At 37.5% G+C, this 25,107-nt stretch overlaps 1 protein-coding gene across 1 annotated transcript in view; it reads left to right on the top strand.

Annotated features, from left to right (window-relative positions):
• RSF1 (remodeling and spacing factor 1) overlaps window positions 1-25,107 on the top strand; it is a 150,383-nt gene that overhangs the window by 39,854 nt on the left and 85,422 nt on the right. The window contains exon 2 of the mRNA XM_043452642.1: window positions 16,873-16,964. Coding sequence (XP_043308577.1) covers window positions 16,873-16,964 — 92 coding nt within the window. The remainder of the gene's footprint in view (window positions 1-16,872; window positions 16,965-25,107) is intronic.

Consider the following 25,107-nt stretch of genomic DNA (forward strand, 5'->3'; position numbering starts at 1 on the left):
AGATTTTGTGCACATAAGAACTAAATACTGAGATAATGATAATTCTATAGCAGTAGTGAAGAGTAAGAGGTGAGGATGTTAGTTTTTCAACATAGCTGAAGAGTCTCAGTGAAACACTTTCAAAAACATATTTAATATCTCAGCTATCCTGAACCTGTAGGAAGGAAGGATTCTTTAAACTGAGATATTTGTATGCCTTTTGGGTTGTTTCTAAACTCTTTGAACATACTTAGATAAATTTTTTTTTTCATTTATTTTTATTAGTTGGAGGCTAATTACTTTACAGTATTGTAGTGGGTTTTGTCATACATTGACACGAATCAGCCATGGAGTTACATGTATTCCCCATCCCGATTCCCCCCTCCCACCTCCCTCTCCACCCGATTCCTCTGTGAAGTAAGCCAGAAAGATAAAGAACATTACAGCATACTAACACATATATATGAACATGCTTACATAAATTTTTATGTTTACATTTTCTTAGGATGTCCATAGCTTTCATTCAGAATTAAGAGGTTGTCTTGTGTTGGATTTCCCTGGCAGCAGACAAAACTGTGAGTGCAAATAGTTTATTTGGAAATTTATGCCAGGAAACATCAGTGGGGAGAGTAGTGGAGTGATCCTGGGAAAGGGGAAAATAAGCCAATATGGAATGTGTTTTATCAGCAACTAGGACTAAATTTTTCTGTTGAGGTAAAAGACAGTGTCGATCATATCTCACATTGATCCCACCAGAGGAGTTAAGGAGCTCTGCTGGTTACTGGTTTAGGGATGCTCTCAAGAACACTTAACCTAACTAATAAAAATAAATGGAAAAAAAAAAAACCACTTAACCTTCCCGCCTTGTAGTCAGAGAGAAACCCTCATGTGAAGACTTGCACATGCTTGCAGTTTGGCCTGTACTCGAATCATGTAAGTGGTGAGGGGTTCAAGGTGAGGTGCTGCCAGCATCTGCTACAGAGGTAACAATAAAATACAATTTTACTTCTTGGTTAATTCAAGATTTTTTAAAAGATAAAAAAACTATTAATTCTTTAATGTCACAGAATTTCCAGTTTTTAAGTGGTAAGATTATTATGCTTATTTTTAAATAGTCCTTATCCTTTAGAGATACACAATGAAATATTTGTGGATGAAATCATACCTGGAATTTGCTTTAAAATAACACATTGGGGTGAATCAGGGTTGTCTGAATGGTTAAATAACCCATGAGACACTGTCAGAAAACATGCCCTGTTGTCTTTTTCCTTAAATTGTAACTATCAAATGTTAATGTGAACAGATCAGTGCCTTTAGAAATCTTTATGCAGAACCTGTTCTTTATGGGTTATGTTTTGCTGATGTTTCAGTGGAACATACTTAAATCACCAGCATTTTATTTAGACAACCTGATTTAGTTATTAATAATTTTTAGTAGTCAGCTGGCTGGCCCCCAAATAAGGTGTCAGCATTTGCTTTAAATAAGACATGATCACCATCTGGTGGTGAATAACAGTAACTTTGGTTTGTATATTGCTTTATGGCTTATAAAGTGTTTTCATATACATTTTCCCATTTATTGAAATAATTGTAGAAATTACAGTGAATTCATTTTGTTATGCTTTCTGCCAAGATTTATGAACCTGTAAGATGACATAGTATGTTACTTATATAGTTACTTTTGCTTGTTGAATGAATGTTGACTGAAAGAAAAGTATAAGTTGATCACTTGTTAGGAAGGAATGAAGATAACAAATTTCATAAAGGAATAGAATTCTTTTAAGTTCATATCTGCAGAATCTTTAAAAGAAACATTAAACTGATTTCCTAAGACTATATGACATCAAAGAGTCTGCCTTTATTTTCTTTCTCTTTTCCTGTTTATGCTTAGTTCTTAGTCTCTCTGAATTATAAAATTTGGGGATAAATGAAAACAATTTTTTAGCTAGTGTGCTTGATTTTTTGCTTTATTTATTATAAATATTAAAACTATAATGTAATTCCCCCAGTATTTTGTTTAGCATTATAGATAAAATCAGGTCTTGTGGGTTAGGAAAGCAGTTTACAGCTTGGCTTTGGTTTCAGTGGATACTGCCTGTTTTGCAGGTTGAGCGTTGTCTGAAGGTGGTGGTCTTCATTTTCAGTAACAATGCTTGCTTTTGAATTCTAAAGCACAGTGTTTCTCAACCTTTTTTTTCCCATGATCACATTTCTAAAGAGAAAAGTTTAAAATTAATTTCTCCCTAGCAAGAGAAATTAAATGCTAAGGAGTAAGATATTGTCTTATAGGGTTAAGTTGTGGAGAACCATAAACCATTATCAGAGATTTTTTTACCCTCCTGCAGGACCAGTTTTTGCCCCCTTGGTTGCAGTATTGCTCCCATTGAGATTATATTGAGAATATATATATATTACTGCCATTGAGAGTATAAACTGTAGTGAGCTTTGCTTTTTATAGTTGTAAATTTTCCAAAAAGCAATTTGGAAGTGAAGTGATTGTTTCAAAAGTTTTTGTTTGTTTTAAATAAATCCTTATTCATTTGTTTTTGGCGGCCCTGTGTCCTCCTTGCTTTCTCAGGCTTTCTGTAGTTACAGTGAGCTGGGACTAATTTTCATTGCAGTACATGGGCTTCTGATTGCAGTGGCTTCTTTTGTTGCGGAGCACAGGCTCTAGTGTGTGGGGTTCAGTAGTTGTAGCGTGCAGGCTCAAGAGTTGTGGTTCACTGGCCCTGGTGCGAGCTGGCTTCAGTAGTTGAGGTGCTGGTGCTCAGTAGTTACGGCACGTGGGCTTAGTTGACTTCTGTGGCATGTGGAATCTTCCTGGACCAGGGATTGAACTCATGTCCCTTGCATTGGCAGGTGGATTTCTATCCACTGCATCATCAGGGGAAGTCCTCAAAAGTTTTAACTGTAAAAATGGATGGGAAAGTAGCAACAGCAGTCTTGGTTGCTCAACATTGTGAATGTAATTAATGGCACTGAAACATACACTTAAAATGGTTAAGATAATTTTATGTTGTTTGCATTAAACATCGATCGTATAACACCCCAAGACCCATTGATTTTTCTGCACTTTAAGAGGATGAACTGTATGGTATATAAATTACATCTCAGTTGGTTCAGTTCAGTCGCTCGGTGTCCAATTCTTTGTGACCCCATGAACTGCAGCACGCCAGGCCTCCCTGTCCATCACCAACTCCTGGAGCCTACCCAAACTCATGTCTGTTGAATTGGTGATGACATCCAACCATCTCATCCTCTGTCGTCCCCTTCTCCTCCTGCCCTCAAACTTTCCCACCATCAGGGTCTTTTCAAATGAGTCAGCTTTTCGCATCAGGTGGCCAAAGTATTGGAATTTCAGCTTCAGCATCAGTCCATCCAATGAACACCCAGGACTGATCTCCTTCAGGAAGGACTGGTTGGATCTCCTTGCAGTCCAAGGGACTCTCAAGAGTCTTCTCCAACAGCACAGTTCAAAAGCATCAATTCTTCGGCGCTTAGCTTTCTTTAGAGTCCAACTTTCACATTCATACATGACTATTGGAAAAACCATAGCCTTGACTAGACGGACCTTTGTTGGCAAGGTAATGTCTCTGCTTTTTAATATGCTGTCTAGGTTGGTCATAGCTTTCCATCCAAGGAGTAAGCGTCTTTTAATTTCATGGCTGCAGTCACCATTTGCAGTGATTTTGGAGCCCCCAAAAATAAAGTCAGCCACTATTTTCACTGTTTCCCCATCTGTTTGCCATAAAGTGATGGGATTGGATGCCATGACTTTAGTTTTCTGAATGTTGAGCTTTAAGTCAACCTTTTCACTCTCCTCTTTCACTTTCATCAAGAGGCTCTTTAGTTCCTCTTCACTTTCTGCCATAAGGGTGGTGTCATCTGCATATCTGAGGGTATTGGTATTTCTCCCGGCAGTCTTGATTCCAGCTTGTGCTTCATCCAGCCCAGCGTTTCTCATAATGTATTCTGCATATAAATTAAATAAGCAGGGTGACAATATACAGCCTTGACATACTCCTTTCCTGTTTGGAACCAGTCTGTTGTTGCATGTCCAGTTCTAACTGTTGCTTCCTGACCTGCATACAGGTTTCTCAAGAGGCAGGTCAGGTGGTCTGGTGTTCCCATCTCTTTCAGAATTTTCCACAGTTTATTGTGATCCACACAGTCAAAGGCTTTGACATAGTCAATAAAGCAGAAATAGATATTTTTCTGGAACTCTCTTGCTTTTTCGATGATCCAGTGTATGTTGGCAATTTGATCTCTGGTTCCTGTGCCTTTTCTAAAACCAGCTTGAACATCTGGAAGTTCACGGTTCTGTTGAAAAATGGAAGAGTGGATAGGGAGGAGTAGTAATAGTCTTTCTGTTGTCACAGCAGCCTTTTAGCTGGATTACATTTTAGAAATGTTTAATGCCTCAGAGTGCATAGGCAGGAGCAACCCAAGATAAGAACCCAGATACTGAGCTGTGCAAAAAGGTGCTTGATTCATAAGTTAGGTCTTCTGAGCCATTCCTCCATCCATTTGCTACTTTAAGAAACGTCACAGTGAGGCTTGGATTGGAAGGCCGGATATCTGGGATCATCCTTCTGCTCTCTTTGATCTTGGGCAATTACCGTCACATCTTAGTTGCTAAGTTTTCTAGTTTATCAGAGAGTGTACTTTCAGTTCAAAAATGCTAAATCCTATGATTACTGCTGTGTTATTCTAAGGCAAATAAATGCCTACCTCAATACTTAGATTTGGATATTGAATATTAGAGCTGGAAGTCTTTAGTTCACCTGGTGCAACTCTATTTATGGATGAAAAAATTGAGGTTTGCACTTCTTGACTCTTTCTCTTGCTTTTCATTACATACATGTAACACAGTTTTAAAGAGCACTTAGTTGTATATTAAGTGCGAGCTTCCCTGGTGGCTCAGACAGTGAAGAATCTGCCCACAATGTGGGAGACCTGGATTGGATCCCTGGGTTGGGAAGATCCTCTGCAGAAGAGAATAGCAGCCCATTCCAGTTTCCTGTCTGGAGAATCACAGGAATAGAGGAGCCTGGTGGAGGGCAGTCCATGGGGTCACAAAGAGTCGAACACAACTAAGCAACTGTTTCTTTTGAGCATTTGAGATGTTGAAGAATATGAGAAATAAGACTTGGTGGTACACGTAAATTTATTTGACTTTATTATTAAATATCTATGTGTATATGTTGCCTTTCTAAATCATGACTAATCAAAAAGTTGTGGTTTCTGCTTTTAAAAATGAACAAATCAATAGGAATTACATAAAAGACAGATAAATAATAGTCACTTTCTCAGATTAAGATTGGTGAGGGTACTTGTTAGAAATTTTGAAATTTTCAAGATTTTGCAATTTTCCTTGATGGTACTTGTCTACATCTTTTTTACTACCACCTTAGTCTATGCCATCATTATCTTTTTTGTTTGTTTGTCTGTGCCAGTTGCAGCACACAGGATCTTTGATCTTACTTGTGGTATGTGGGATTTAGTTCCCTGACCAGGGATCAAACCCAGGTCCCCTGCATTGGGAGCATGGAGCCTTAACCATTGGACCACCAAGGTAGTCCTGCCATCATTATCTCTTGCCTGGAGTATGGTAGTAGCTTCCTAATTAGTAGTATCCCTCTTGCCCTCACCCCGAAGCTCCGTTTCATTCCTGAGAACAATCAAAGTAATCTCCATAGCCCCTGTATCTTTTTAAATATAAAATATAAAACTTACAGAAATTTAAAAGGTTGTATAATGAAGTTTCACATGCTCATCACCAAGGTTCGGTGAAATTTCGTAATTTTGTGTCATCTATAACTCTGTCCTCTGTTGCCTAGGTTATTATGAAGCAGACCCCAGACACAGAAGAATCCTTTAAAAACTTAGGTCAGGGGAGTTGCCTGGTGGTTTAGTGCCTAAGACTCCCAATGCAGGGGGCCTAGGATCAATCCTTGGTCAGGGAGCTAGATCCCACTTGCCGCGACTGAGACCTGGTGGAGCCAAATAAATAAATATTTAAAAAGCCAGAAAACTTAGATGAGGAAGCTTTCCTAAATCCCTCCCTTGATGTCTCATTACACTCAAAATCGAAACGCTACATGGCTCCCAAAGCTTTTTTAGATAATGACCTTTGCTCACTTCTTCGGTGACATTGTTCACCGTTTTCTCTTTCCTACCACACTGCATGGTTTTAGTTGCCACAGAACTTCTCTACAGGCATTTCCGTGTGCCTGGCACGTTCTTCCCTTCCTTGGCTTAATTGGCTGCTGCTTTATGGTATTTTCTCAATTAGACAGCTTTTCACTGATGGTTTTATCCTGTGTAAAAATGTTTTCCTAAAATGTTGACAGTGCATTTAGGTGAAGGGTGTATTAGTCTTTCAAATTTTTACTAGATTTAAAATAATTGGAAGAAAAAATATTGAGGGAAAATCCCTCCTCCTCCTTAAATACTTTGATATCACTGTTTCTCTTAAAATTTGTTTTGAATCTTTCTCGCCTTTCTTCCCTACCTATCCCCTCCTTCCTCCCATGATTATTTAATTGATTAGAAAGAAAAGAGAAAAGGGAAATAGTATTATCTGATGAGAGAGTTGGAGGCATATGTTACTGGAAGCCATTGCCTCAAGTACCTTAGACTCCCTCTGCAAGGATGCTGTTTGTTAAGTATACATAAGGAAAGAGTAACCCTTTAAAGATTGTGAAGGTGGCTCACTTCATCTTACCTAGAGGCCTTTGCTCCCCATAAACGTCTACCTTCTTTAGGACGAAATGCTGAATGCTGGTTATCAGATCTCCAGTCATGCTGATGTTTGTAGTAGTAGATACACTGACTACTTTGTCATCACCAACTTGATGGACATGAGTTTGAGTAAGCTCCAGGAGTTGGTGATGGACAGGGAAGCCTGGCGGGCTGCAGTCCATGGGGTTGCAAAGAGTCAATCAGGACTGAGTGACTGAACTGACGGACTGACTACTTTGTAGCAGAGATGTTTTCACAGTTTTGATTCTGGAATAATCTAAGCCATGTTTGGTGTGTGTCTCTACCTATATCAAATCAGTGGTATGATTCTCAATGAAACCTAAAACCTAAATGGAGCGTTAGATACCCCATGGTTTGTCTACCTACGTAAGAACTATTCTTGGATTTTTTTTTTCCCATTATGGTAATCACTTAGTGATTTATATTACCTGGCATCTGGCATCTTGCATCTCTAAACTAGCTTTTCAGATAGTGACCTGAGTTACAGTTCAGTCTTGAGCCATTATTATTATTATTTTTAATCTTCAGAAAACTTCAGGACGATTGATTAAATGAACTTTTGAAGATAGGTATGTAAAAACATAATAGTTATTTCGAGGATCAAGTGGACTGTGGGACCAGTTTCATTATGTCTAAAACTGTGCTCCCCCAACAGAGTTTATAGAAACTGGCATTAAGTAAAAGCTTTTTGTAAGCTTATACTTAAATCCCTGTATCTGAAATCAATGTCCTTTTATCAGTGGCCTACATAAAATCAACTGTTTTGTGACTCCAAGTGTGTCTCTGTTTATAAGCATAGAGGATGTTTAAGTAAAAGACTTCATTGAGAAATGAGAAGAATTATGTCATTTAGTTATTAAGAGCAGCTGTAAATTTCTACCATTAAAAAAGCAGGATTGTCAATAATAAAACTAGAAACACAGAAGCAGCAGCATTCATAAGGCTTGGTGCTGGAAAGGTGCTTAGGAAAATGTCAGCTACAGAATGTCTTTGGGGAGTGGATCAGTAATATGTTCTGGGATTCTGCCACTTACTGCTGCTTCCATACCTGCATAATTTTGGCAGACCCTCCATGAATTCACACATCACCTGACCTTTTCTTTTGCTTCAGAATCTTTCACCTTCCTGAGGCCTTGTGAAAGAAACAGGTCCGTTAAAAGTTATGTATCAAATCTATCATGTGAAAAGGCAGAGACTTAGTTCAGTTGGGACAAAATTTGTAGTTTTCAGAATGACTTGAATCTGGTTAATAGATAATTCTTAGAAGTTAATAATTCCTAATGTTTCCAAAATTAAGTTATTAAGAAATGTTCTAGGTGACAAATAAGTGAATTTACAGATTGTCAAAGTGTGTGTTAAGAGAATGATCATATGTTTAAAAAAATATGATTGGTAATTTATGGCTGTGCTAAACTCTAGTTACTTGCCTCATGTAGCTGTTTAAATTAATTTAAAAAATCACTAAAATTAAAAGTTAAGTTCCATTGGGGAAAAAAAAAAGAAAAGTTAAATTCCTTAGTTTTATTAGCCACATATCAAGTACTAAATAGGCACATGCAGCTAATGACTACTGTTTTGGAAAGTGCAGATATTGACAGCACTGTTTTAGAGAATGTGAAGTATGGGAATTGTAATATTTTTAATTTAACTATTATATTGGTTAATTTTTCTTTTGAAATTCTTGTCTGTTTCTTATCAACAGACAAGATATTAAGAGCTACAGGTGTCCATAAGGTTATTAATCTATCAGTTATGTTTGCAACAAAAAGTATAAGTAAATTGGATGTTAGATAGACTTATTGTGATGATCATTTTGCAGTAATTTTTAATATCAAATCTTTGTTATATACCTGAAACTAAATATAATGTTATATGTCAGCTGTATCACCACAAAGGAAATAAGTAGATTGTTAGTAAATTATGGGGTTTTATAGTTACAAATTTTATATATTATAAATTACAATTTATAAATTTTAGTTTTAAATACGCTTGCTCTGTGTGATCCAGTGCAGCAGCACTAGTTGTATGTGGCTCCTGAGCACTTGAAATGTGGCTGGTGTGAACTGAGATGTGCTGTGAGGATGAAATGATAATGTTTTGAATACTGAGTATCCCCCAAAAGTGTACAGTGAAGGAAGACAGTCAAAAGTTACAAACTTAACAGTTACAAAGTGAGCGTGTTATAGGAAGGTAATATACAGCATAGTGACTACAGTTAATAATGCTGTATTGCATATTTGAAAGTTACTAAGCCAGTAGAAGCCACAGTCACAGAAAACCAACCAATCTGATCACATGGACCACAGACTTGTCTAACTCAATGAAACTGTGAACTATGCTGTGTAGGGCCACCCAAGACGGACAGATCGTGGTGGAGAGTTCTGACAAAAAGTGGTCCGCTGGAGAAGGGAATGGCAAACCACTTCAGTATTCTTGCCTGGAGAGCCCCATGAACAGTATGAAAAGGGAAAAAGATAGGACACTGAAAGATGAACTCCCCAGGTTGGTAGTGCCCAATATGCTATTGGAGATCAGTGGAGAAATAACTCCAGAAAGAATGAAGAGATGGAGCCAAACCAAAAACAACACCCAGTTGTGGATGTGACTGGTGACGGAAGTAAACTCCGATGCTGTAAAGAGCAGTATTGCATTGGAACCTGAAATTAGGCCCATGAATCAAGGTAAACTGGAAGTGGTCAAACAGGTGGAAAGAGTGAACATCGACATTTTAGGAGTCAATGAACTAAAATGGACCAGAATGGCAGCATTAGTTCAGATGACCCTTTCCTACTCCTGTGGGCAAGATTCCTTTAGAAGAAATGGGGTAGCCATCATAGTCAACCAGAGTCTGAAATGCAGTACTTGGATGCAATCTCAAAAACGACAGGATGATCTCTGTTCGTTTCCAGGCAAACCATTCAATATCACAGTAATACAAGTCTATGCCCGACCAATAATGCTGAAGAAGCTGAAGTTGAACAGTTCTATGAAGACCTACAAGACCTTCTAGAATTAACACCCCCAAAAGATGTCCTTTTCATTACAGGGGACTGGAATGCAAAAGTACAAAGTCAAGAAATACCTGGAGTAACAGGCAAATTTGACCTTGGAGAACAGAATGAAGCAGGTCAAAGCCTAACAGAGTTTTGCCAAGAGAATACACTGGTCATAGCAAACACCCTCTTCCAACAACACAAGAGAAGACTCTACACATGGACATCACCAGATGGTCAATACCTAAATCAGGTTGATTATATTCTTTGCAGCCAAAGATGGAGAAACTATACAGTCAGCAAAAATAAGACCAGGAGCTGACTGTGGCTCAGATCATGAACTCCTAATTGCCAAATTCAGACTTAAATTGAAGAAACTAGGGAAAACCACTAGGTCATTCATGTATGACCTAAATCAAATCCCTTATTATTATGCAGTGGAAGTGACAAATAGATTCAAGGGATTAGATCTGATAGACAAGAGTGCCTAAAGAACTATGGATGGAGATTTGTGACATTGTACAGGAGGCAGTGATCAAGACCATCCCCAAGAAAAAGAAATGCAAAAAGGCAAAATGGTTTTCTGAGGAGGCCTTACAAATAACTAGGAAAAGAAGAGAAGTGAAAGGCAAAGGAGAAAAGGAAAGATATACCCATTTGAATGCAGAGTTCCAAAGAATAGCAAGGAGAGATAATAAAGCCTTCCTCAGTGATCAATGCAAAGAAATAGAGGAAAACAATAGAATGGGAAAGATTAGAGATCTCTTCAAGAAAATTAGAGATACCAAAATTATGCCCATCTTTGCATCTTTTCATGCAAAGATGGACACAATAAAGGACAGAAATGGTATGGACCTAACAGAAGCAGAAGCTATTAAGAAGAGGTGGCAAGAATACACAGAAGAACTATACAAAAAAGATGTTCATGACCCAGATAACCATGATGGTGTGATCACTCACCTAGAGCCAGACATCCTGGAATGTGAAGTCAAGTGGGCCTTAGGAAGCATCCCTACGAACAAAGCTAGTGGATGTGATGGAATTCCAGTTGAGCTGTTTCAAATCCTAAAAGATGGTGCTGTTAAAGTGCTGTATTCAATATGCCAGCAAATTTGGAAAACTCAGCAGTGGAAAACTCAAGACTGGAAAAGGTCAGTTTTATTCTAATCCCAAAGAAAGGCAATGCCAAAGAATGCTCAGACTACTGCACAATTGCACTCATCTCACCTGCTAGCAAGTGATGCTCAAAATTCTCCAAGCTAGATTTCAACAAAAGTATGTGAACCATGAACTTCCAGATGTCTAAGCTAGATTTAGAAAAGGCAGTGGAACCAGAGATCTAATTGCCAACATCTGTTGGATCATCAAAAAAGCATGAGAGTTCCAGAAAAATATGTATTTCTTCTATATTGACTATGCCAAGATCATGGCATCTGGTCCCATCGCTTCATGGCAAATAGATGGGGAAATAATGGAAACAGTGACAGACTTTATTTTTTTGGGCTCCAGAATCACTGCAGATGGTGACTACAGCCATGAAATTAAAAGATGCTTGCTCCTTGGAAGGAAAAGTTATGACCAACCTAGAAAGCATGTTAAAAAGCAGAGATATTACTTTGCCAACAAAGGTCCATCTAGTCAAAGCTATGTTTTTCTTGTAGTCATGTATAGATGTGAGATTTGGACTATAAAGAAAGCTGAGCACCAAAGCATTGATGCTTTTGAACTGTGGTGTTGGAGAAGACTCTTGAGAATCCCCGCACTGCAACAAGATCCAACCAGTCCATCCTAAAGGAAATCAGTCCTGAATATTCATTGGAAGGACTCATGCTGAAGCTGAAACTCCAATACTTTGGCTACATGATGTGAAGAGCTGACTCATTTGAAAAGACCCTGATGCTGGGAAAGATTGAAGGCAGGAGGAGAAGAGGACGACAAAGGATGACCTTGTTTGCGTGGCATCACCAACTCAGTGGACACGAGTTTGAGTAAGCTCTGGGAGTTGGTGATGGACAGGGAGGCCTGGCGTGCTGCAGTCCCTGCAGTCGCATAGATTCGGACAGGACTGAGCGACCGAACTGAGCTGAACTGAAGCAGGTAGATCTTAAAAGTTCTCATAAGGGCTTCCGTGGTGATCCAGTAGTTAAGAATCCGCCTGCCAATGCAGGGGACACAGGTTTGACCCCTGATCTGAGAAGTTTCCATATGCCACGGGGCAGCTAAGCCCCTGTACCACAACTACTGAAGCCCTTAAGCACTGGAGCTGGTGCTCTGTAACAAGAGAAGCCACTGCAGTGAGAATCCCGTGCACTGCAACTAGAGAAAGTCCACATGCAGCAGTGAAGACCCAGCTCAGCCAATAAATAAATAAAATTTTTTTTAAAGTTCTCAGAAGAAAAAAAATTATAACAGTGTATGGTGTTGAGTGTTAACTAGACTTACTGTGGTGATCATTTTGCAGTTAAGAAATATTAAATCATTATGATGTACACCTGAAAGTAATATTATGTCATATGTCAATTATACCTCAACTAAAAAATAAGTAGGTAAAATGTCAAGTAAAAATGTAAAAATCTGAAATTTTAAATGACAATAGTATGTTGAAATAATCAGTTATATAGTGTTAAATTTTATAATTTAACATAAAATATTAAAATTAATTTTGACCTATTTTTACTTTTATGAGTGAACTACTGGAAATTCTGAAATTGTGTGACTCATTTTGTATTTCTATTGGATAATGCTGTGAAAGAGCCAATGCTTTAATAAGGAAGGCAAGTAATATATAATCTACTTCTATATGCCTTTATCAAGAATGAATATATTTGCAAAGTGAGATGAAATCATATTTATTTATATATTTATTGTCCTTTTGGATTTTTTAAAATAAAATTTATTTTGACTTCTTTAAAAATTTAAAAAATTTTATAGGTACCAATTGTATCAAAATTTTTTGTGATTTCATTTGTCTGTGATGTGGAAGATATGCATAGAACACGAGTGCAGAGCTTTTATTCAACTGATAAATGAGTGATGAAGATAATAGGCATAGGCATTCCAAGGACAAAATGTTGCTGGAATCATTGTAAAGGTATCACAGAGACTTTGGGGGCTTTTATTGACCAGACATAAAAAGATAAATATGATGCAAGTGGCAGAAAACAGTAAACTAGAGCGCTTGAATAAAGTCAAGATGGGTTGTGTACTGAGTATGCTTAGTGGATACTGAACAGGCCAGAATGATTTGAATCAAGGATTTTAGTGCAGAAGAGAGAGAGGAGGATTGGAGAATTAGGTTGAGACTGAATGTTGGGACTCTGAGGCCTTGGTGAGAAATCTGAGTGAGTTTATTAGGGGCCATCAGAGATATTTATGAACTGGAAAGTGGCATGAAAGCAGTACTTTTTCTTTTTTTCTGTAGATTGGTTTGGATACAACAGAGTATCCATACCTGTTTTTCTGAAGTGAGAAGGTGCAATGATATCCTGGAGAAATGGGGGGAAATAGGGAGCAGGTTTGAGATGTTGAAAGGTACTACTGCGTTTGGGGAAAAGGAAAAAGGAGCAATTGAAACTGACCTTGGATCCCCAAATATCATGACAGAAATGAAAATAAAGGTATTTCAGCTTTATATGATGTTTTGTGTTCTTAAAACTTTAAGATGGCCGGTTCAACTCTTTATTACAGATGAGGAGTTTGAGAATCATTGTTGAAAGAACTTGGCCAGGGTCATGGTCTCCTTATCTTAAGTAGTGGAGCTAAGAATTGAGCCCAGGTCTTTTCCTGATCTGTTGTCATTGGCATGTACTCAGTTGCCTGTCAATGCCTCCGTTTTTCTGGACTCTTTCACTTTGTGCAGTCAATCCCTAAGTTTTGTTATTTCTGTCCTAAATATATCTCAAGTCTCCCCCACTTCTCTTGGCACCACTTCTGCCTTAGTTCCGGTTTCTACCATCTTTCTGGATTGATATTTTCCTGAATTTATATCTAGTCTCTACCCTGCATACCACTACCTAAAACAAATAAGCAAATAAAAGCAATCTGTTTTCCTGCAGTTCAGTTTTTGAGAGCTTTCTAAATTATAGAGCATTCTCTTGTATCTTTTGAATAAAATGTAAACTTTGTAGCCTGGCCTTATAAGGTTCTACATGATCATGCCCCTTACCTGGGTGCTTCCAGTTCCATGCTCACTTTGTTTTTCAGCCTCTTATGTCTTATTACTTTGGTAAGCAATGTCCTTCCCCCCTTTTCTCCACTGTACCCTCAGTCCCATACATTCTGGTCTTGGCTGAGTTTAATTGTCAGTTTACTTGTTTCTAATCATCCCCCCTGTGCTTCTTCCCCTTACCTCCAGCTCACCCACTGTTTACCCCTCTGAGAAGAGTCCCTCAAGTAGGTTTATTAAAGGTAGCTACTATTTCTTGCTTACTAATATAGGTGGACTCACAGACGTTTGTTGAATGGGAAAATGTTTTTATACTTCAGGGTCATTTCAAGTTAGAAGTGACTTTAGTGGAGAATAAAGAGTCTGAAATAATAACTGAAAAAAAAAAATTAGTCACCTTTCAACCTGTACTTCAGAGCCCTTGTATACTGCAAGGTGTTACATGTTTCACAGAAAAAGATTCCATGACCAAATATATTAGAGAATGCTGCAGACTATATCCAAGATAGGAATATAAGACTGCACGTAAGACTATAATCAGTAAAGGCTTCAGGAAGTTCTATAGTAAAAATAAGTATATATTTTTTGATACAGCATTTTCCTAATATATTTGATTATGGAAACTTTTTAGATAGAATAAATGTAATTTCTCCTAGGTTACTAGCAGTATTTGGGAAATGCTAAATGTATGTGTCTTTTATTTCCCTCAGGTCTAATTAATACATTTATACCACATAATCAGGCTCATGCCCAGAGGATATTTGGAGGAACTCTGGTTGTTTACATAGTTGAAAGGGAAAACTTTAGGGAAGATATCAGTTCAGTTCAGTTCAGTTCAGTTGCTCAGTCACGTCCGACTCTTTGCGACCCCATGAATCGCAGCACGCCAGGCCTCCCTGACCATCCACCAGCTCCCGAAGTTTACTCAAACTCATGCCCATCAAGTCGGTGATGCCATCCAGCCATCTCATCCTCTGTCGCCCCCTTCTTCTCCTGCCCTCAATCCCTCCCAGCATCAGGGTCTTTTCCAATGAGTCAACTCTTTGCATGAGGTGGCCAAAGTACTGGAGTTTCAGCTTCAACATCAGTCCTTCCAATGAACACCCAGGGCTGATCTCCTTCAGGATGGACTGGTTGGATCTCCCGCAGTCCAAGGGACTCTCGAGAGTCTTCTCCAACAGCACAGTTCAAAAGCATCAATTCTTTGGCGCTCAGCTTTCTTTGTAGTCCAACTCTCACATCCATACATGACCACTGGAAAAACCATAGCCTTGACCAGACGGACCTTTGTTGGCAAAGTAATGTCTCTGCTTTTTAATATGCTATCTAGGTTGGTCATAACTTTCCTTCCAAGGAATAAGCGTCTTTTAATTTCATGGCTGCAGTCACCATCTGCAGTGATCTTGGAGCCCAAAAAAATGAAGTCTGACACTCTTACTACTGTCTCCCCATCTATTTCCCATGAGGTGATGGGACCAGATGCCATGATCTTAGTTTTCTGAATGTTAAGTTTTAAGCCAACTTTTCACTTTCCTCTTTCACTTTCATCAAGAGGCTTTTTAGTTCCTCTTCACTCTCAGCCATAAGGGTAGTGTCATCTGCATATCTGAGGTTATTGATATTTCTTTCGGCAATCTTGATTCCAGCTTGTGCTTCTTCCAGCCCAGCGTTTCTCATCATGTACTCTGCATATAAGTTAAATAAGCAGGGTGACAATATATGGCCTTGACGTACTCCTTTTCCTATTTGTAACCAGTCTGTTGTTCCATGTCCAGTTCTAACTGTTGCTTCCTGACCTGCATACAGGTTTCTCAAGAGAATGAGAATGGTATTCCTATCTCTTTCAGAATTTTCCACAGTTTATTGTGATCCACACAGTCGAAGGCTTTGGCATAGTCAATAAAGCAGAAATATAGCTATCTTCAAATATTTGAAGGTTCTATTAAAAGAGGAATTGAAAATATTTTTTTTGAAAAATAATTTCTTTGAAACTAGAAAATAAGAGCAAGAACCAGGCCAGGGAGAGGAAGATGTAAGTAGGCAGAGGTTTTACTTTTTATAAGGGTAACTTTCTAATCATTAGAATTTTCTAAGGTTAAGTAAATGTTCTGTCCCTAAAGCTTGTCAAGCAAAGATTTATAGGGATGTTTTAGAGGAGTTTAGCACATTAGGTAAGGAATAGATCAGAAGGATAGTTTTCCGCAATAGTTTGAAAACGATTAGGCTCTATTTCTGAGATACCTATCAATAGGAATTTATATTCATTGATCCCTTTCTAATTCTGTGAATCCATGTCTTGGTTTGCAGTCATAGTCAAGAAACCAAATATGAGAAACATACAGTAGAAATTTTAATGGTATGGTTAATTGCTTTTACTTGATTTTTTTTATAGACTTTATTTTTTAGAGCAGTTTTAGATTCACACAAAGAAATTCAGCACAAAGTATAGAGAGTTCATATATACGCTCTTCCCCTAGGAATGTATTAATACAACCTCTCTCACTGTCCACATTCCACAGTATCGTGGTACATTTGGTAAAATGAATGAACCCTGCGTTGATACGTCATCACCCAAATGTCTACATTTAGAGTTCACCCCCCCCCCCTTTTCTCCCCCTATTTTTTTGGCTGTGTGCAGCGTGTGGGATCTTAGTTCCCCAACCAGGGATCAAGCTGCAGTGGAAGCATGGGGCCTTAGCCACTGGACCACCAGGGAATTCTAGAGTTCACTCTCAGTTGTTGATGTTTTGAAAGAAAACGTGAATATTCTTGCTTATCTTTAAGAAAGTGGTTTTTAGTTGTTTCTTATCCTAGTGTAGTCTTTTCTGATTCAGAGGTCTAAAAGATAACTAGATCAACATCTGTATTGAAAAAGTAGTCATCTTTCAGGAAAATTCTTTTTTTTTCCCCAATAATCTCATTAGAAATGTTTTATTTCGCCGACTAACAGTATTTTTTCTTCCTTTTAAGTACCGAAAGAATTGGTGGAGCTCCATTTGAAGTTGATGAGGAAGATTGGCAAATCTGTTACAGCAGACAGATGGGAAAAATACTTGATCAAGGTAAATATTTATAAATCACCTTCTCTGAAATATTATTCTATCTAGCATAAATTGATGTTATGTTTCATAATGTGCTCTGACTTTTCAAATGTTCTCCTAAAAGTTGCAAAATATGAACCAGAAATCCATATGATTACTATAACTTCTGCAGCAACTATGCACTGGTCTAGAGTCCTAAAGATTTTAGAGGGTTCCATATCTTTTGTGCCAAACACGGTGCTCAGGACTCTTCATGTTTCCTCTCAGCTGTTCCTTAAAATCGTCCTAGTCAACTTAGTTAAGGTACAGACAAGACCCAACAAAGTTGTCATTTTTCTTTGAGATCACATAGTATGTGTCAGTTCAGTTCAGTCGCTCAGTCATGTCCAACTCATTGCGACCCTGTGAATTGCAGCACGCCAGGCCTCCCTGTCCATCACGAACTCCCGGAGTTTATTCAAACTCATGCCCATCGAGTCAGTGATGCCATCCAGCCATCTCATCCTCTGTCGTCCCCTTCTCCTCCTTCCCCCAATCCCTCCCAGCATCAGGGTGTTTTCCAATGAGTCAGCTCTTCACATGAGGTGGCCAGAGTATTGGAGTTTCAGCTTCAGCATCAGTCCTTCCAATGAACACCCAGGACTGATCTCAGCTCTGCTGTTAACAAACTTTGGATCCATGGATGATCTACTTTTGCCCCCCTTGTATCTCAGTTTCTTCATAAAATGTGGAAATTAGAACAAGATGACTTCAAAACCCTTAAGTTTTATGGTCATAACCACAGATTCTGAGTGTTTTTAATTGAAATATATTCACGTAACATAAAATTTGCTCTTTGAAAGTGTGCAGTCCAGTGTTTTTTAGTATATCATAAGGTTGTGCAACCATCACCATTATCTAAAACAGAACCTCTTCATTGCCCCAGAAAGAAACCCTCATACCCATCTGCAGTTACTTCCTCCTTCCCTAGTCCTTAGCAACCACTGATCTCTTTTCTGACTCTATGGATTTGCATATTCTGGAGGTTTCATATAAATAGAATTACAATTTGTAGCCTTTGTGTTTGGCTTCTTTCCATTAGCATAATGTTTTTAAGGCTCATTTATGTTGTAGCATGTATCAGAACTTTGTTCCTTTTTGAGCCTGATTAATAGTCTCTTATGTGGATAATACTACATTTTATCCATTTATCAGTTTATGATATTTGACTTCTTTCTGTCTTTTGGCTATTATAACTGCTATGAACATTTGTTAACAAGTGTTTTGGTAGATGTGGTCAATTTTTTGAATATTTATCTAAGGGTAAAATTGGTAGGTCATATGGTAATTTTTTAACTTTTTGAGAAACTACCAGACTTTTTCCAGAACAGCTCCAATGATTTACATTTCCCCTAGGAACCTATAAGGGCTCCAACTTTTCCACATCCCTCCTTACCAATACTTGTTATCAAATGATTGATTTTATTTATCCCAGTGGAGATGAAGTGTTACCTCATTGTGGTTTTGATTTGCATTTCCCTTAATGTCTAAATGATGTTGAGCCTTTTTCTCATGTGCTTGTGTGTCTTCTTTGGAAAAATGTCTGTTCATATCCTTGTCCATCTTTTAATTGACTGTCTTTGTTTTTGAGGTTTTTTTTAATATATGCTGCATACTAGACACTTAACAGATTTATGGTTCACAAATATCTTCTCCAATTATGTGTGTTATCTTTTCAGTTTCTGTGTAATGTCTTTTGATGCATGGAAGTTTTAATTTAGATTAACTCCAATTTTTTTCCTTTGTGGCTAGTGCTTCAGTGTCATATATAAGAAGTCATTGCCCAGCACAGGATCGTGAAAATCTAATCCTATGTTTTGAGAGCCTTTATACTTTTAGCTCTTAAATTTAGATCTAACCCATTTAATTTTTGAATATACTCTTAGATAGGAGTTCAGCTATATTCTTTCACAGATAGATATCTGTTTGTTCTGTTATGATTTGTCAAAAACATTATTTTTTCCCCTCACTGGATTGCCTTTACATCCTTGTAGAAAGTCAGTCGACCATGAGTGTGAGAGTTTATTTCTGAAGTCTTCATTCTATTGACTTTGATGTTGTTATTTATGCTAGTATCATATAGTCTTGGTTGCTGTGGTGGCTCAGACAGTAAAGAATCCACCTGCGATGTGATAGACCTGGCTTTGATCCCTGGGTTGGGAAGATCCCCAGGAGGAGGGCATGTGAATCCACTCCAGTATTCTTGCCTGGAGAATCCCCATGGACAGAGGAGCCTGGTGGGCTGTGGTTCACAGGGTCACAAAGAGTTGGACGTGACTGAGTGACTAAGCACACAGCACACTCATATCGTCTTGGTTATTGTAGCTTTGTGGCAAGTATTTAAATTGTTTATCTTTTACAAAATTGTTTTGGCTATTCTGCATCACTTTCATTTCCTTATCCTTAAGCTTATCCTTGAGGATCAACATCTGCGAAAATGCCAGTTAGAATTTGTATAGGGATTGTATATAATTTGTAGATGAATTTGGGGAGTATTGGCTTCTTAATAATAGTAAGTTCTCTGATCCATGAACATGAGATGTCTTTCAAAATATGTAAGTCTGTAATTCCTTTCAACAGTATTTTGTGGGTGCTTCCTTGGCCACCCTGCACTTCCAATGCAGGGGCACAGGTTCAATCCATTGTTAGGGAACTAGGATCCCATGTACTATGTGATGTGGCCTAAAAATAAGTAAAATTAAAAAAATTATTTTGCAGTTTTCGAACTCTGGTCTTAGACTTTATTCCTTAGCATTTTGCCATTTTTGATGGTATTGTAAATGGAATTTTCTTAATTTCATTTTCATATCATTAATTTCTAGTGTTGTGGAAATACAACTGATCATTGTATATTGGTCTTATATGTTGCAACTTTGCCAAAGTCATTTATTAGCTCAAATAGCTTTTTCTATAGTAAATTCTTAAGATTTTCTATGTACATGATTAGGTCATCTGCAAACATTTACTTCCTCTTCAGTCTGGATATCCTTTATTTATTTTTCTTGTGTAATTGCTTTCCTGGAACTTCTAATACACTGTTGGATGGAAATGATGAGAGCAGACATCTTTGTCATGTTCCTGATCCTAGGGAGAAAGTTTTTGGTCTTTCAGCTTTTATTATGTATGTATGTTATTTGAGGGTTTTTCATTGATGTCCTTTATCAGTTGAGGAAATCCTCTTTTCCCCCCTGGTTTGTTGAGTATTTCTCTCATGAAAGCTGTTGGATTTTGTCAAGTGTTTTTTTCTGCATCTATTGAGATAACCACGTGAATTTTGTCCTTTATTGATCTGTAGTGTGTTACATTGATTAGTTTTCACATGTTGAAACCTTGCAATCCTGCATTCAATCCCATTTGGTCATGGACCGCAATCTTTTTTATATGTTGTTAGGTTTGATTTGTTAATTTATTTTCGAAGATTTTTGTGCCTATGTTCATAATAGATATCGATTTTCTTTTTCTTGAGGTATCTTTGGTTTTAAAATCTGGGCAATGCTGGTCTAATGTTGAATTGAGAAATGTTTCCTCTGCTTTTATTTTTTTTATGGATGTTTGTGAGGGATTAGAATTGAGCAGTGAAGCCATGTGGGCTTGGGCTTTTCTTTGTTGAAAATTTTTTCGTTTGTTAAACCAGTCTCTTTAGTTGTTACTGGTTTATTCAGATTTGTATTTCTTCTTGTGTCAAGTTCAGTATTTGTGCCTTTGCAGGAAACTGTTCATACTAGATTAACTGTTTTGAAGTGAAGTGAAGTTGCTCAGTTGTGTCCAACTTTTTGTGACCCCAGGGACTGTAGCCTACCAGGCTACATGGAATTCTCCAGGCCATGGAATTCATGGAATTCTCCAGGCCAGAATACTGGAATGGGTAGCTATTCCCTTCTCCAGGGGATTATTGGCATACAATTGTTCATAGCATTCACTTACAATTCTTACTTTTCCAAAGTCTGTAGTAATGTTCCTCATTTCTTTCCTCTTTTTACTGATTTAGTGTTCTCTTTTTTCCTGGTCAGTCTAGTTAGAGCTTTGTAAAATTTTATCTTTTTAAGAACCTACTACTTTTGGTTTAATTGACTTTCTGTTGTTTTTCTGTTTGATTATTTTCTTCCTTTCACTTGCTTTGTGTTTAGTTCTTCTTACCTTAAAGTGAAAGTTTAGGTTATCAGTTTGAGGTATTCCTTTTTTTCCAATATATTTATTTTCAGCTCTTCCATCTAATCCCTGCTTAGCTGCATCGTATAAATTGGCACATTGTTTTTCATTTTCATTCATTTCTAAGTATTTTCTCTTTTCCTTTCTGATTTCTTTTTTGATCTATTGGTTATTTAGTAGTATGTTGTTTCCACGTTTCTGAATTTCCCCAATGTTTTCCTGTTTTTGATTTCTAATTTCATCCTATCATGTAGGAGAACATACTTCGTTCTTTCGTATTAAAAAATAATTTTTCTACTTAGATATTTATAGGGATTTGCTAACTTCATATGTATGTTTACTGTCCTTTTTTCCTCCTGATGTTTAAGACTTTTGCTACCCTGTAAAGTTTATACACACATACACACTCTTATATATAAATGTATATTTCCCTTATCTTTTTTTGATATGCTAATGTCGCTACTATTTTATTTAAATAACTATAAACTCTCCATTAACTTTTTTTTTAATTAAAATATTTTTTATTTTGACTCTGCTGGGACTTTGTTGCAGGACACGGGCTCTCTCTAGTTTTGGTGCTTCTTGGAAAAGACCCTGATGCTGGGAAAGATTGAAGGCGGGAGGAGAAGGGAACGACAGAGGAGGAGATGGTTGGATGGCATCACCAACGCGATAGACATAAGTTTGAGTAAACCCCGGGAGTTGATGATGGACAGGGAAGCCTGGCCTGCTGCAGTCCATGGGGTTGCAAAGAGTCGGACACGACTGAGCGCCTGAACTGAACTGGGTTTTGGTACATAGGCTTCTGATTGCAATAGCTTCTCTTGTTGGGGAGCATGGGCTCTAGGGCACACGGGCTTCAGTGGCTGTGGCATGTGGGCTCAGCAGTTGTGGTTCCTGGGCTCTAGAGTGCTGTCTCAGTAGTTCTGTCGTATGGAATCCTCCCAGACCAGGGATCAAACCCCCTGCACTGGCAGGCAGATTCTTTTACCACTGAGCCAGCAGGGAAGCCCCTATCTAGAGTTCTGATGTTAGAAAATCTGTGCTCCCTTCTTGGTTTCTCAGCACTGTTGATGTCAGGAGACTTTTATCACTTGTCTGAATCTAAGCTGATTGATCTGTAAATCTGGGGAAAATGCAATGTTATTAAATATTAACATTCATCTTTCAGAATTGTGAGAATTTAATGAAATAACGTATGAATGGACTCAAAACTAATGTCTGACGTTGGCTTCGAGAAGAAGGCTGTTAAAGATGATATATTCTGAAGATACTATCAAAACTTATATTATTACCTTGTTTTAAGATATATAAAAGCTTAATATTAATTAATTCAGTTAATGTTGTTCAGTTGCTAAGTTGTGTCTGACTCTTTGCTACCCCCTGAATTGCAACATGCCAGGCTTCCCTGTCCTCCACTATCTCCCAGAATTTGCTCAAACTCATGTCTAATGAGTCGGTGATGCCATCCAACCATCTCATCCTCTGTCGTCCACTTCTCCTCTTCTCCTTCTACCACACAACAAAATCTCTTAACATGCTTACTGACCTGGTAGGTTGTTTCTTAAATTCTGAAGGCAAAAATAGATGGCTTTATATGAATCACAAAACAAATGAAGATACGCTTAACATGGAGGTGTCTTTACTGTGATGACTCTACGGAATCTAAGTTGTATTCTGTTTGTTGCTGTCTGGGCCACTTTATTTAGTCTTCACATTTTTATGGCCTTGAATACAGTCCTTTATAAAAAAAGGAAGGAGAAAGTACCTTCTGTATGTGAACTCAACGCAAACTCAGCAGGAGTAGGTTCATAGATGGATATCCCCATTTTACAGATGACAAAACTGGAATTGTCTTTTTAAAAATGTCTATCCTTCATCAGAATTCATGAGAACTAGACCTTGTATGCCTTATTCACTTTCATATACATCAAAAGCCCTCAAATTATGGCCCCCTGCCTATTTTCATAAAGGTTTGTGAGTCAAGAATATTCTTTTACAAACAACATTTACAATCAGTTTCTTGAAAGAGTGAATACTTTGAATTCCAATTAAGTCAGCTATTCTCTACCCCCAAATAATTCTCTGCATCTCATTAGTATATATGAATTACAAAAATTGTACAATTATTAATTATTAGATATTACACATAACATAATGTATATATACTACCTAGTATATCACATATAGTTATTGTATTTTAAATTTCATCAAAGAATATGTGGAAATGTTTTCTCTCCTTACATAGATGCCAGTAAAAGATTCTTGATTTAACCTCCTGGCCTGCAAAGCCTAATATTTACTGTCAGGTCCTTTACAAAAAAAGTTTGCTCACCCTTGATAAATATCATGCATAGTACAGTGCTTGACACATCGGTGCTTAATAATTATTTGCTGAGTGAATGAACTGTGATTATAAATAACTTTGCAAAGGACACAAAACTAAGTTACCAACCAAGGTTTTTCTGACTTTGTAACCTTAAAAGCAATGAAGTTTTCTTTATGGGCAGTAAGAAAGAAATCATTGTTTTAAAAATGAACCTTATGATTATTTGTGTATATTGTTTTCTTCTCTAAATCATCAGGCGTGGACATTTTATGTGAAACCTGGTAATAGTATCAATACTGGGTATAATTGATCAATATTTGATAATAAACTTTATGTAAAGTTATGTTATAGTTTTGCTAGAAATATAATTTAAAAATCAAAGTACAAGTTTTTCTGTGGTCAAAAGCTGTATAAGGAATTTTAGCCATTCTTCTCTCTACATTGTTAAGAGTACTGTTGATAGTCTAGAGAAGAAACTGGCACATGATAGCCAAATCCAGGTAGCTCCTTGGTTTTGTAAATAAACTAGTATTTGACATTGCTCCTGTTCATCTATGTATGGTCTGACTGTTTTCAAGCTGTACAGTGCAATGGTCAGTGATCTGTTTAATGAACTATATGATCAACAAAGCCTAAAATACTATCAGCTGTTTACAGGAAAAAGTTTTGACACCTGGCCTAGAAAGCACATTAACCATCTATTTCTCTATTTCTCTTAGTTTTGTTCTTTATGAAATTTGAATACCAGAAAGCCACTTGGTATTCATCTGCTGGATAGATAAAAAGGACAAGGATGAGTAAAGAGCATATCTATACTTGCTGCAGAGCTGCCTTTGCCTGTTTTTCAGTATCTCTCATATTAGTTATCTGCTGGTTCATAAGCAGATTGGAACAATGTCTATCTTTTGGACCACCACTTACCCAGCTCTAAGCATGTGGAGTGACTGAACAAATGTATTTGTATGGAGTCGCTAAGTAATCAGTTTCCTTAAAAGTTGATTGCTAGAAAAAGTTTCATCAAACACTGACTCCCAAAGCTTTAGTCTACTTCAGGCTTTTATACCAGATTACAAACATTGCCATTATATCCTACTGACTGCCTAGTGAACTGTTTCTTGTAGCAAAATCAAACTCAACATGTATCAAAAGCCAAATTATCTTATTCCTTGATCTTCTCATACATATTGAATCCATGATGTATTCATATCCCCACCAACATCGTGACCTCAAACCGTGATTCTGGCATATTAAACACAAAGGTTTAAAAGTAGCTGTTATATCACTTTAAGAGTTATTTAGTGATTCTCTTTCTCTTAAAAATCTAAACTCTGTCATAGCATTCAAAACTCTTAATGATTTAGCCACTTTCTTTAGCCACATCTAATGGCAGTCTCTCTTGTGTACCCTGCTACTTGACTCATATTCTGTGTCATTCACGGAACATGGGATCTTCTTCATTCCTTAGAGTATTTGCATATACTGTATCTTCTGCCTAGGATGCCTTCGCACGAACTTGTTTGCTTGTCAAACAGTTATCCTTTAAATATAACCTCAAGTATTAACTTTCTTCTTGAGACCTTTCTTTTCACAGGAAGACATTCCAAATGTTCCTCCATGTATTTATGTGTAACTCCATTATAGAAATTA

Source organism: Cervus canadensis, chromosome 29 (genome assembly GCF_019320065.1).
Source record: "Cervus canadensis isolate Bull #8, Minnesota chromosome 29, ASM1932006v1, whole genome shotgun sequence".
In the NCBI taxonomy this organism is placed as follows: Eukaryota; Metazoa; Chordata; class Mammalia; order Artiodactyla; family Cervidae; genus Cervus; species Cervus canadensis.